Source organism: Benincasa hispida, chromosome 9 (genome assembly GCF_027475165.1).
Source record: "Benincasa hispida cultivar pf3 chromosome 9, pf3_genome.v1.1, whole genome shotgun sequence".
Taxonomy (NCBI): Eukaryota; Viridiplantae; Streptophyta; class Magnoliopsida; order Cucurbitales; family Cucurbitaceae; genus Benincasa; species Benincasa hispida.
This window is the reverse complement of record NC_143486.1, coordinates 7,690,521-7,704,286: the sequence shown is the minus strand read 5'-3', so window position 1 is coordinate 7,704,286 and position 13,766 is coordinate 7,690,521. Positions and strand designations below refer to the sequence as shown.

At 38.2% G+C, this 13,766-nt stretch overlaps 3 protein-coding genes across 3 annotated transcripts; 1 reads left to right on the top strand and 2 right to left on the bottom strand.

The window, feature by feature from the left end:
- Positions 1-571: 571 nt before the first annotated feature.
- Positions 572-4,739, bottom strand: MFP1 (MAR binding filament-like protein 1). The gene is made up of 4 exons (XM_039041938.2): positions 4,315-4,739; positions 3,332-3,375; positions 3,087-3,227; positions 572-2,798 (listed from the first exon to the last, which is right to left on the bottom strand). Exons 1-4 carry the CDS (start codon positions 4,601-4,603, stop codon positions 1,062-1,064), a joined length of 2,211 nt encoding a protein of 736 aa, XP_038897866.1. The 5' UTR covers positions 4,604-4,739; the 3' UTR covers positions 572-1,061.
- Positions 4,740-5,767: 1,028 nt separating this feature from the next.
- Positions 5,768-7,814, top strand: LOC120086368 (Alcohol dehydrogenase transcription factor Myb/SANT-like family protein). The gene has a single exon (XM_039042986.2). The coding sequence runs from the start codon at positions 6,459-6,461 to the stop codon at positions 7,617-7,619; it is 1,161 nt and encodes a 386-aa protein (XP_038898914.1). The 5' UTR covers positions 5,768-6,458; the 3' UTR covers positions 7,620-7,814.
- Positions 7,815-8,044: 230 nt separating this feature from the next.
- Positions 8,045-13,407, bottom strand: LOC120086367 (heat shock 70 kDa protein 14-like). Its single transcript, XM_039042985.2, has 10 exons — positions 13,182-13,407; positions 11,307-12,536; positions 10,752-10,970; positions 10,568-10,663; positions 10,272-10,484; positions 9,523-9,717; positions 9,282-9,428; positions 9,017-9,166; positions 8,798-8,928; positions 8,045-8,604 (listed from the first exon to the last, which is right to left on the bottom strand). The coding sequence occupies exons 2-10, from the start codon at positions 12,474-12,476 to the stop codon at positions 8,391-8,393; spliced, it is 2,535 nt and encodes an 844-aa protein (XP_038898913.1). The 5' UTR covers positions 12,477-12,536; positions 13,182-13,407; the 3' UTR covers positions 8,045-8,390.
- Positions 13,408-13,766: the final 359 nt, after the last annotated feature.

Below are 13,766 nucleotides of genomic sequence, written 5' to 3'. Positions count from 1 at the left end.
AAAAAAAAAAAAAAGAATTAAGGAGTTCTCAACGTACAAAATATCTTCAATAAGGATACCCAACTTAACCAAAGACGTATCTTTCCTACACTACAATTTTATCATCCCTAACGCATCAAACTCCACCACAATCGGCAGGTTGTTTCCAGCCCATAATGTTTTTAAAATATATTTTACTAAAAAAGAGACCCATTTTTTTAGTTATAAATTTTGGTCCTTGTTGTATTTGCTTTATTTCTTAATTCAATTGAGACATTCTACTGCCAACTTTGGATTTATTTTACCTTTTTACCTGCATGTTGAGGCCTAAAACTTCAACTTTGTTCAGTTAAATGCAACAGTATGAATCTCCCACAAAAGGTATATTCCACATTTCTGTTGTAGAATTTTTACGCTTCTATAATTTGAAAAGAAAACATATCATAATGAAGAAGACAGCCAAGGGAAAATTAATGGATCACTTGAATAAAGAACTGGACTTTGAATTTACTTTAATTAATTTCAGGTGAGAAAAAGAATGGGAACCTTTGTCTGGAAATGAAGAAATGAAGAAATGAAGAAACTCAAAAAATGGACAAACAAAAACCTATTGGAGAATGTTTATTTGATGAAACTAGTCACAAGTCCAGTAATTGAGGGGAAAATTGCACTTTTTTTTTCCACCTTTGATAGAATATTCACTGCCGAGCAATACAAAGTACAAAATGGATCCACAACAGTTCTACATTCAGCCTCGTCTAATTATACATGGCAAGCTTGACACAATCATACATCCTCTCTGCTTCTTTCAGCAACTTACAGAGAAATGGAAGAGAGTATGTTCAGTTGGTTTCTTTACCACTTGAAAATGCTGCGTGTGAAACTATCGTGCGTTCCGTATCGACGATACGAATCCTTGCAGCAAGGAAAATAGACAACATCTTGTTACTTGCTGTTTTATTGGTAGAATACAAAGGGCCATGGCAAGAAAAAGACCAATAGCACCTGGCTGGGAAAGAGAGTAACAGGATAACCAGATGTTGGAGGGGTAAGGGCGGAGATGGGTTAAGAGTAAACAATACTCAGGACAGTTCTTTATCCAACTGGGAACTCGACTTTCTCCTCCTGATAGTTTTCTTGGCGACGGTGACTTTGACCTTGCCTTCAGCTTCAGCATTTGGCTGTTGCCGGTTGTTATTGTTCACTACGGCATTTGATGACTGCATTTCACTCCTGAGCCTCAATATTTCACCCTTTGCAGATCCCAAGTCTGCTTCCAGTTTCTTTGCCTTCTTCTCAAAACTGTCCCTTTCTTTTCCAAGTTTCATGACAAGGTTATGGGCATCTTCTAAGTTTTCCTGTGCCTCTATGGCAGCATTCTTTTGATCCGTGAAACTCTGGCGAAGCACTTCTTGCTCGTCTTCGAGATTGGCTACACGGGAATTTGACTTCTCTAATTCTTTAGAAAGTAACAATGCATTGCGGTTCATCTCATCAAGCGACTTAATCGCTTCTTCCAAATCCGTTTCGAGAGACTTCCGTGCTTCCTTGTCCTTCAGATTTTGCTTCTCCAATGTTTGAATTTCTTTGTTAAGAGAAGTAACTACTTTCCTCTCTTCTTCTAAATCATTACTTATTGTTTCTGCCCTTTGATAGACATCTTCCAATTCCTTCTGTAAACCATCGCGACTTTCAATGACAAATGCCAGCTCACGGGACACATTTTGTAACTCTTCATTTGTTTTCATGAGAAGTTCCTTGGTTTCTGAAAGCTCACTGGCTGAGATTTCACCATTTTGTTTTGCCTCTTCAAACTTGCTTTGTAATGAATTTCTAACTTCATCATATTCAGCCTGCAGTCTAGAAACCTCAGACTGAAGTTCTGTGCACTTGCTTTTCGACTCCTTTAACTGATTTGTAAGATCAGAAGCCTGGTTTCTCAATTCGCTAAGATTTCCTCGAGCAACTTCCAGTTCATTTTTCAGTATTTGCGCATTACTTGATTCTAATTCCAACTTCTTTTTCAAAACGTCTCTTTCTTGTGTCAGATCATCAATTCTTGTTTGGTTTCCATTTACTTCTTTGATGGCAATGCTAAGATTTTCTTGCAGTTCCTGAATTTCCTGATCTCTTTCTCCTAAAAGTTTAGCATCTAATGATGCCTTCTTTTCAGCAGATAATTTCAGACGATTGTACTCATCCTCTGCATTATCCAATTTTCTCTTGTAATCATCTCTCGCAAGGACCAAAGAAGCTTTCTCAGCATTTAATTCATCCATCATAGAAATCCTCATCTCAAGTTCTTCCTTATTGCTCAGAAGCTCGTCCTTCAAACCTTGAATCTCTGAACGGGCAGCAACCAGTTCATCCTTTGCTTGATTGTACGTGGATAACAAGTTCTTCAATTCACCTTCCTTTTCTGCAAGGGAAGAATTAATCTTTTGAATATTCTTCTCCTTATCCTTGAGCTCCAAACCAAGCAAGTTAACCTTTTCTTGTAGAAGTTCAATAGATTTGTGACTTTCTTGCAATTTCGCCTCGAGCATATGCTTATCTTCCTCAGCCTTTGAGAGGTTTTTTTGGAGGCTACTAATGCAAACATTAAGCTCTTCTATTTTCCCTCTCTCATTTCTTAGCTCTTGTTCTAAGCGTCCAATAGTAACATTGGCTGTATTTAATTGGTTCACCAAAGAAATTTGTTCTTCCTTTGCCTTCCTTAATTGCTTCGTACGTTCTTCCTGTTCATTCAGCAACTTTGATTCATAGCTTCTCTTCATTGAAATAATGGAAGATTCCTTCTCTTTTAATTGAGTACTTATCTGTGAATTCAAATATTGGTACCGTCATCATTCAAAATAAAGAACACAAAATCACGTAACAACCCCCCACCGAAAAAAGGGCTTCAGATATCCCTCAGCTATCCAAATTCTTGTCATGTACAACAAAGAAAAAAGAACGGGAGAAAACAGAATTGTTCAGATGTATTTGAACAGACGGGAAAAACTTGATTATTCCATCAGGCAAAGAATAATACAAATGCAAAGTGAACTTTGAAAAATTTGAAGGTGGGTGTTAAAAAATATTTGCCTGGTCAAGAATGAGCTTACAGATTCTATTGCCAATTCAGCAGCCATTTTCTCTTTTTGAGCTATTGCATAGAGTGATCCGAGCACCCCCATACCAAAAACTCCAATTACATTGAGGACAGATACAAAAGGATTCGGTGATTTCTCCATTTGGGCCGCTAGCTGTTCCAAAATAAACAACATAATTAGGAGAGTTTCAGGAATGATGGAAACCATAACATAGAAAAAAGAAATCAAAATAATCATATTTAAGCAGAGATTCAGACCTCAATATTTTGATTCCCTTCTTGAGCCTTTACATCAGTTTTCTCTGAACATATCAAGTAGATGTGTGAAGATTATAGATTAAAACATCAATTGGCACCCATGTTTTAAAGTTAATGGATCTGAAACTTAATATCATAACCAACCTCATCACAGCTATAAGTGATATTCACACAGACTTATAAACAATATCTGAGTTCTCAACAACAGACAACTAATTCAGAAAAATGCATTAATTAACTAACAAATCAACCCACAAAATATGGACATTCTTATTGTCTCTCAGGAGTTGGTATATGAGGACCAAATGAGTAATGAAAAATAAGGGGCTACACTATTGCAAATAAACTCTAAACCTTCTTCCAGGGAAAAAAAACATAGTCCATAAATTATAATCGTCCCCCATTCGTATATATGAACTCTATAGGAAAAGTTTAAGTTCATATTTACTTACTGAGTTTGGAAAGAAAAAAAAAACTTTACCAATATATTGGTGGCTAGGCTAAGACATTGGAATTAAACAGCAAATTTTCAGAGGGAAGAATTAATTATAGGAAACCATACTACAAACTCCAAATAAAGCAAGTAAATACATAATAAGAAAAACAGCTATATCCACAGGGCTACCAAATTGAGCCATTGCTCTAAAACTTCATATATCAGAAAAATTATAAGTACCACCAAAATTGAACTCCTAAATTCCTAATGTAAACTGAGAAGAATCTGTCTAAAACAGAAGAAAGACTCCAGCTATTTCCCATGTACTACAGAATCTCCATTGACAGAGCTATCTATCAGAAATTTCTTTGTTTGATATGCAAACTGCCATCTTCATAATATTGTTAACTAACCAAACGCACTTCAATTAATTTGGACTATCATTTTCACTATCTGTTGAAAATTAACCCCAATCAAACCCCATGTAATCTCGTCAAATTCCAAAACAATCACATTGCAAAAAGAACGAGCAACAGGACCAGTTAACCTGGAGCCGAACCGTCGAGAGCTTGAGCCTTCAAATGCAGAATCGGAAAAACTGAAATACCCAGAAACAGAATCGCCCTCCTCTTGCATAATCCATCATCGTTTAAGTAAGTTCTGCTCTTCAGAGCCGCCGGTACTCCTCCGTTTCTCTGTTTCGCCTCTGCATTTCTTGTGTTCAGTGAATTTGATGGTGAAGAACAGGAACAAGAAGGAACTGAAGAAAGTGGAAAGCGAGAGACGTAAAGCGGAGCCTGAGAAAAGCAAGTGCTTCCCATTGCAAAACCCATCATCGATTTCACAGTTCTATCGTTCAGTTTCTTTCTCTTTCAAGATAATTGAAGAGACGAACCAAAAACCTTCTTGTTTTTTGTTTTTCCTTTTTTTCTATCCGTCTCGTCCCACGTTCCGGCTCCGGGCTATGGCTTCCCGTTGTTGAAGCCGATATAAAATTGACTTTTATGCCCTTTTGGATTCTTTAATTTACAGGGATCCATAGGCTGCTGTTGTTAGAACTCAGTGTCATTTTCGTAATTTTGGACTAATTTGTGGCTCCTTCCGTGAATGGATCCACGTGGATCGTACCGACGTGAACATTTGGCAGTGTTATTTAACCACTGAAAACAAGCCACGTAAGAAAGGGGTTTAGCTTATCTACAACCAGCTTTTGTTATTAATGCCATGTCACACTGCTCTTGTCTTCTTGAAAGGGAAAGTAAATTCAAAAGCAAAAATGGCAACATAATGTATATATCATGAAAGAATTATACTTTCATCACTACTACACTTTGAAAGTTCTCTTACAAATATTTATATATATAATCACTTTTTTAGTCTAAATCTTCCAATGTGGGACAAATTTTACATTCTTTCTCTCAAAACAACTTTTTCCTTTTACTATGGACCAAATGCCTAAAGTCATTCTCAATAGTAAAGATGGATGGTTTGATTTCTACACTACAATCATCACGATAATAAATGTTGGACATAATGCAATCAAATTCAAACTATAAGAATTACATCATAATTAAAAAAACTCTTTTGAACATATATTTAGTTCAACAACATGTGATTTGAGAGATTCAAATATTTGACATTTTTTATTATAAACACCGTCTACACTCGTTGAGTTACTCATATTAGTATATAACCCAAACAATTTATGTTTATATGCTTTTGGCCAAAAAAAGGTTAACTATTCGAATTCTAACCTCCTTAGATATAGAACTCAACAAATAAAAAATTAAAAGCTCTATAAAGTACACAGCTATACCTTGGGGGAGGGGGAAATTAGAAGGGGGACCTCCAAAAAGCCTGGGCCTTGTAACCATTGAAGCGATCCGGGTCCACGATAATCCAAACCCTGTTTGGGCCCATTAACGACTAAACGTACGGCCCAATTAAAACAGCCCAAATGGGAGCAATAAATAGCTCTGCGTACGTTAGCAGCAACGTTATGATATCCCGTGTCTTGCTCTCTAATCTGTCTTCTTGTTTGCTCCAAAAGCTTTATTCCTTTCATCTGTCTCGAAACCCTTTCGAGCTTCAGTTTTCAGACACAAGAACAAGCTTTAGCTGAATCGCTCAGCTCCATAATTCTTTAATTCCTCACCCATTTGATCGAGGTAAGGGCTCGTGGACTTTGATTTTCTCGAAATTTTGGTTCATCTGTGAAATTAGGGCTTTTAGAGAGAACTACAAATTCCCTCTTGTATGCTATTTCAATCTTCCGTTCCAATTGGTGTTATGGAGATGTGTTCGTTCGATATTATTATGGAGTCGAGAAGATAGGGGTTAATTATTGCTTTTTTTGGCCTCTCTTTCGTCGATGAATTTGGGTTTCTAGTATATTAAATTATTTCTGGATCTCGGAGGAAACATAGGGGATCTGGATTAATATTTATTTTCTTCTGTCGGGGTAGAAGCTCAAGGTTCTTGCTGAAGATTATTGATGAAGAGTTAGGGAGTAAGGTTATTTCTGAGGTCGATTTGTAAGAAATATGTTATTCAAGAACGGATGTAGTAGTTTTTTTTGTTCTTAATCGCAGTTTGGTTATTAAAAAATGTGGATTTTGGTATAATTTGACTAGTGGTTGGATTTCTGAGGGATTAGCTCTGAGATTTTCTTCTGTTGTTATTTGATCTCAAATGGACAACGGGGAAGAAAGATATCCTATATCCAAACGTTACAGTGGGAACCATCGGGAAAGCTTTGGTTCTCTACCGCGTCAAAAGATTCCTTTCCGGGATCCTTCTTATTCAAGGCCAGTAAGCAATCAGTATGTAGATGATGATGTTGAAGATGATGAGGAAGAGGATGGACTGGGGGAGGAAGAGGATGAAAATTATCAGAACAATGGTTTTGCTCACACAAGCGAAGAAGTTGATGATGGCGATGACGAGGATGATTTTGATATGGACGAAGACAACAAGCCAAACAATACTGTGAAATTGGATGATGCTGATTTGGAAAGACACCCCAAGAAGCGACGGCTGAAGAATTTGGTATCCAATTATGAACTTGCTCCTCGTATGCCACCACCATCATCTACTACTCCGGCACAAAAATCATTTATTGGGGGTAGGAATTCATTGACAGATTGGAATGAACATGAAACAGTTGTACTTCTAGATGCCTGGGGCGAACGGTTTCTTCAACACGGAAGGAAAAGTCTCCGATCTGAGGAATGGCAAGAGGTTGCTGAGAAGGTGTCGGAGGTCTCTAAGATTGAGAGGACCGACACACAATGTCGCAACCGCCTTGATACATTGAAGAAGAAGTATAAAAAGGAAAAATCGAAATCAACAGAAATAGGTGGATCCACAAGCAAGTGGGTTTACTTTAAGAAGATGGACATGTTAATGTCTTCACCCCCAAACCAAGGTGGTCTGTCATGTGGGTTAGATTCAGGGGAGTATGTGTTCATGAACCCTAGAGCTTATCTGAACCGTGCAAATGGGTTTGATGAGATGAGAGATAGCCCCGATAACTCAGAATCTGATGATTGCGAGGACGATGAACTTGATGGGCTTCCACCAAAGAAAAGAATGTACGGGAGAAACAGTGACGATGGCTCTTCTTTCAGGATGCTGGCAGACTCCATTCACAAGTTCAGTGAGATCTATGAGAAAATAGAGAGCAGCAAAAGACATGAAATGATGGAGTTAGAGAAGATGCGGATGGATTTCTTAAGAGATTTGGAGTTACAGAAGAGGCAGATAATGGAGAGAGCCCAAGCAGAGATCGCGAAAATTAGGCAAGGCGATGATGACGAATACGGTGCCTCTGCCAAGAGTGCCAGTGGATAATGTAATCTTAATACACAATCTTGCTTGTTTACTATTTCTTAGTATGCTGTTATTGATCACTCGCTGTCTGTATAATATATGGGAGGTGCCTGCCCCCTATTTGATTTCTAATCAGTGCAATATATTAGATGGAACCGTTCTTACTTTTTTTGACAACAAATAATAGAATTACAGGATCATGATCCACTTCATCTATCCTCCCTTTAACCGCCAGAAGTTTATTTGCATCTTTAAATGGCCATGTATTATTTTCATGGCTTAAATTCTAACCATAAAGGGCAAAGAACATATAATTGAGCTGATGCCATCTTTCAGAAGGTAAAATGGGCCCATTTTGTCATTGTAGTCTCTATTTGATGTCGCAAAGTACAATGAAGCTGATGACTTTATCAAGCAGGAAGATGGTAAATTTAGATGAAAGAAAATGAACAAAAATTATCCATTTCATAATCTTTGGAGTTCAAAATGGTATGGAGAAAGTAGAGCAGAAAATATAAGTATGAGACTCCAAAACGGGAGGCCATTAATAGCACAAACATTTCTCTGAAAATTTTCCTTTAGAAAAAAAGGGATCGGTAAAGACTCGCTCCAACAATGAAAGAAAAACCTAGTGAAAAACAACCAAATACAAAATGCTTCACAAGTGATTTCACAAGTCAATACAACGCCAGCCTTCCATAGTTCATCAGAGCTCATCAAGATTTCGTGTTTCAATATTCTCGGCTTGACAACAGTTCGTCATAAATAATAAAGCAAGGCACTCAAGCAGGATTAAGCAGCACTTGTATGTTCAGGTTTCTCTGTCTCCATTGGCTCTGTAGAGGCCGAGGACACCTCATTATCATCACCTGCTTTCCCATTCGGGCTTGCGCTAGCATTAGAAGCACCACTGGCATCTCCCTGTTGCTGCTCACTTCCCTGGGGAGCTGGGGGAGGTGTCTCGGGAGCGGCTGGCTTGGGTTTCGTCATTATTGGTCTACAAATCCTGCATCGTGCCATTGTATACATAATGAGAAAAATCAATGAGCATACAACCAATGCTTACTGAGGATTTGCAATCAACACTATGTTCATGTATGAAGGAATGGAAGTAATGGATAGAATGCTCGAGTCAGATGAAGATACGATATTTTCAGAGCAAGAAAGCAGGATCGGAAGAAAAGAAAGGGATGACGAACCTGTCAAGTGTCTCAGCTTTCTTTCTCACATCAGCAGAAAAGAGGACTGGTGTAGCATGTTTGGGTAGTGAGTCTTGGTGCTGCTTTTTCTCTCTTAACCAGGCCTCTGCTTCCACACACTCATTCAAGACCTGCAAAATATTTTGATAAAGGGTTTTATGAATGTTAAAGTCACCTAAACATAAATTGCCAAGATGCGAGACTGAAATAATGGATTACCTTCTGTTTCTCAGAGATGTCAATGTGATCGAATTTAGGATCAGCCGACATTGCCGCTTCTCTGTAGCTGTTGATGCAGTAAGCAAGCTGATCGATCACAGTTCCTCTCTCCGTGTGCTCTTTGTAACGCTCCTCTATTGGGTCACCTTGCTGCAATTATGTTCAACATCAGAATGTAGCCAAGGACCACGTACAAAGAAAGGAAACAATATATTGTAACCAATAGGAGGTTGAAAACTTGAAACCTTAAAAACATATCACTTACTTTCTTCAACTCCTCGAGTTTCGCAATGTAGACTCCCTTTGTTTCATCCTCCCCATCCTCATACAGCCAATCTTCAACCTCCTGAAGTTTGGCAGAAAGCTCCTCTCTCTGTGAATCAGTGACGAAATCCTGGTATTTATCGTGCAACTGGAAAAAAAAAAAAAAAAAAAAAATTCATCAGTTACATTGAAATTCAACATGGAGAGAAACTCGTCATAAAAAAGGGATAGTTGAAGCTTACCTTGTTTCTCATTTCATACACATATGCCTCGACAGCATTTTTCTTCTCTTTGGTTTCCTCCATCACCCGATCCTGTAAAGCCATTTCAAACTCTTTTTCCACCGCCTTTTGCACATCAGCTGCTGCCAATCCACCATAAACCAATTCTACCACCGGTATGTTGGTTTTCTTTACCTTCTTCTTCGGTGCTTCAACCTGAATGCCAAGAGATCAGCTAGGTACAATACAAGGACCAACGAACAGAAACGCTATTGTGTACTGAATACATCGAACATGAAGAACTTAAATTGCTAGTGAAACATAAGCCAAGCTAATGCAACTCAAGTTGGGACTCAAGACCATTTCATACACACACTTCAGTGAATTTTCATTTTTAATGATAAAAAAACTAAATAAAAAAAAATAGTATTATTAATCTAATGTGTAAAAAGAATGAAGTACAATTTCAGAACCTTCGATTCAGTATTCAACATACTGAAATCTACATGTTAGAGAAAGTGGGGAAAAAATCATCAGAACCATGAAGAAGGAAATAGAATGAACAGAGAAGGGAAGAAAACAGGATAAAGAGATAAACCTATTAAAAAGTGAGAAAACAAACTGAGAAAAGAGCGTAGAGTTTAGTATGTTTAAGATCTTCCCAACTTATTACCACAGAGAGTACATATAAACAAACAGCATATTACATTTAATTGTCCATATTCAAGATAAGGGTGTGGAGAATCGGAGATGGAACTCCCCTTACTCACCTTGGAATCCGTATCCATCTGTACAGACTGATCTCCCGACTCTGCACTGCCATTTTCAGCTCCAGCATCGGTGGTTCCCTTGGCATCTTGCATGTTAACATCGTTCTCATTAGAACTGGGAGGGACAGCAGCATCAGCAAGAGCTTCATCAGTCTCCATTTTAGCTGACTGTTCCCTGGTGACTGGAATCTCTACATCCTCCTCTTCTAACAGCTAAACATACAGAAATCCCGCCATCAGAGAAGATTAAATACACACAGAAAACAATTAAGAGGAAAGATTAATAGATGACTTACTGTCGCTGATTCGACAGAAACAATCCCGTGCAAATTAAGTCGAACCTTCACCTTCACCTTTGCCCTTCCACCTTTAGAAGATTGAAACGGACCGATCTGGCCATGCACATCACCAACAACTTAATCTCCATTACTTAATAATATCAAATGCTCAAGCTACTCAATATTGGTTGTTAACCCTTACCGTATATGTACTGATCTTTGCTTGCTGATCAGAATCAGTATATTGTACATCAACACTAAATGTGCCAGACCTATAAAACGTAAGAGCCTTAACACTAGGAATAGGATTCCCCTTGGGAAAAACAACAGTGCTCTGCTGATTGTCCACTGCTCCATTTTGAGAATCTGAAGCAGCACCTTTCCAAGAGAGAGCTATGGAAAATGGAAAGTGCTCGTTTACCTTCAAAAGGGAAAACCAACGAATCAGGGGTGAAATGCAAAGAAGCACGTAACCAGCCAAAGTTTTTCACTGACTACACACAAGATGCATCTTAAAAATTTAGCTGAATGACAGAATTAATGAACTCCAAAAACTACAGCTACCAATCAGTTATTTGTACTTCAACTTCCATGTTCCATAAAAGTTCATGAAAAAGGTATCTTATATGTGTATGAACAATGCACAAGTTAACAGAAAAACAATAGATCTCTGTTTTGTAAGAGCGTATTAGTCAGAAGAGAATTATAAAGGAAAATTGTTTGTCATTCAATCAGGTGCTCAATCGGGTGCTCTTACCTGAAATTCTCGCACTTTGAATGTGGGACTGAGGATTGCACACTGGAGGGCACTACCTCTAGCAACACACTCGCTTGCATTCATAGTACGCCTAGGCTCCTTTTTGAAGAAGTCGGTCAATATTTTGATTATAGCAGGGACACGAGAACCGGAACCAACAACTTCAACTATGTGGATATTATCAACTGTAAGACCAGCTTCTGCAAGAGCATGCTCCAAAGGTCCTTTCACACGTTCCAATATAGGAATGCTTATTTGTTCAAATTCCTCACGCTTAATGATTCCCTTCACATCCTTCTCATCCATCAAACATTCTATGTTCAAAGGTGCCACAGGGTTTGCACTAAGGACTTTCTTAAGCTTCTCGCATGCAACTCGGAGCCTAAGACAGGCCCTAGCATTCTGGTAAACATCTATTTTGTACTCCTCCTTGAACTTTTCTGCAAAGTGACGAAATAATACCTCATCAAAATCTCTGCCACCAAGAGACTGATCAGATGAATGGGCCAACACTTTCAACTGCCCCTTCTTAAAGCCTGCAATGCACACTTGCATGCTTGCATGTCCAATGTCAACAAATGCCACGTTCAACTGATCATTTTCAGGCAAATCGGTTTTATAAATACCATAAGCCAAGGCTGTCGCAGTAGTTTCATGTATCAAGCGAAGGGGATGCAATCCAGCAATTGTGGCTGCATCCAATACAGCCCTTCTCTGAAGATCAGTGAAATAAACTGGGATTCCAATGCAGCAATCAACCACCGCTGCGTTGAGATTAGTCTCAGCGATGCCTTTCAGATTTGAAAATAGCATACCCAACACCTGGGTTGGTGTAAATGTTTTCAATTCACCCAGGTAGCGCACATGAATTAAAGGAAAGCCATCAGGCCCCTCGGTTACAGAAAAAGGGAATAACTGAAGATCCTTCTGCAATCCAGGATCAGAGAATTTCCGCCCAATCAATCTCTTAATCTGAGAGATCGAATTTTTTATATTCATCATAATTGACGCTGCACCAGCTGTCCCAATAAAGCGCTGCTTGTCACCAAAGCTGACAATAGCTGGAGTTTCTCGCTTGGATTCATCATTGAGAACAACATCAATACCTCGCTGCCTAGCAACTGCTACAATGCAGCTCTCGTTACCAAAATCAAAACCAACAACGCTCATCTTGTAAGAGATTGAACCGATGTGTCAAAAACAATCGGTCTGTCAGAAAAATAGAAGAACCTGAAAATATTAATGATGTTATTATCAAGAAGAATAAGCTTTGCAATTGTTCTCCCTTGAGAAGAGCCACTCCAGTGGATTATTATAATGAACACCGATATCGTTTATATTTTCTTTTAACTTGTTATCGGGAATACAGTAGTAGCAAATCAGTAAGCCATCTTGCGCACTTGATTAGAACAATTCATTCAAATCAAATTCAAACAAAGATATGGAACAAGAAACAGCCACGATCCAATCCGTTTGTTTAATAAATAAATTTAAAAAAAAAAAAAAAAAAAAAAACTAGTATGTCGCAACATTTCGAGAGACGGATCAAACAAGGAAACTCCACAGCACATTAACTACATGTAATAATCAACAAAAAGCAAGATATCAAACTAGGTCGAGATGCTTCAACCTACAATAGAAGCTAATAACATCAAGAAAAAAAGTGAAGCAGGAGATTCATTTCCACAAAACGGTAATACGAGTACAATTCATACAAATGTAAAAGGAAAACACCCCGAATCTGAACAGAACAAAGCCAATAAAACATAAACAACTTCGAAATGGCTGAATCGACGTAGCGAAAAGTCTCAGATCTACAACTCGATAAAACAAGCAAATCTGAATCAGATACAATATCGGCGTACGGAAACAAACCTTCAGAGCGATCCGAACAGCAAGAGGCGATAGAAGAGAAGAGATATTGAATTCTTGGGTTCTGGAAGTCTCCACAAGACCGCCCTTTTACACGAACACAAGTCGCGAAGTGCTCTGGGAGAAAGCTTATAAAAGAAAGGGTTACGTACCACTCTCAAGGGCTTTCTACGGAATTTTGCCGTTTATTTTTAATTTTCGCATTTTTTTAATTTTAAAATTTAATATTATTATGTATCTGTATATCTACTTTTTATTTATTTTTTGATTCGAGGGGCAGCCTTTGGAATTGGAGCGGTCGTGGTCCTAGAGTCGTCTAGATAGATACTGAAGTTCTAGAAAGATCTATGCGCACTGTGCTTTTCAAATCCCTCGTTTCTTTGTACGCTGGACTGGGCCCTTAGTACTGCGCTGGGCTCTTGGGCCCAGAATACTGCAATAGGCAGGCCCAATATTGTTTTATTCATTTTTTATTATTTATCTGAATTTTTTATATCATGTATTTATCTCAAAGTTTTATATATTTAGAGTAATATTTTCGGTTGGTTGGATTTTTTCGTTATTGAGACCACATTTACACCTGTTCAA

Bases quoted from the DNA above. Each gene is read 5' to 3' on its own strand.
- MFP1 (XM_039041938.2), bottom strand. From the start codon at position 4,603: ATGATGGGTTTTGCAATGGGAAGCACTTGCTTTTCTCAGGCTCCGCTT. The intron at 3,376-4,314 runs GTTAACTGGTCC...TGATATGTTCAG, and splicing joins TCTCGACGGTTCGGCTCCAG to AGAAAACTGATGTAAAGGCT. The intron at 2,799-3,086 runs GTAAGCTCATTC...TTGAATTCACAG, and splicing joins CTGAATTGGCAATAGAATCT to ATAAGTACTCAATTAAAAGA.
- LOC120086368 (XM_039042986.2), top strand. From the start codon at position 6,459: ATGGACAACGGGGAAGAAAGATATCCTATATCCAAACGTTACAGTGGG.
- LOC120086367 (XM_039042985.2), bottom strand. From the start codon at position 12,476: ATGAGCGTTGTTGGTTTTGATTTTGGTAACGAGAGCTGCATTGTAGCA. The intron at 10,971-11,306 runs GTAAGAGCACCC...TCCCTTTTGAAG, and splicing joins TCAAAGTGCGAGAATTTCAG to GTAAACGAGCACTTTCCATT. The intron at 8,605-8,797 runs GTTCGTCATCCC...GGCACGATGCAG, and splicing joins AAAGCTGAGACACTTGACAG to GATTTGTAGACCAATAATGA.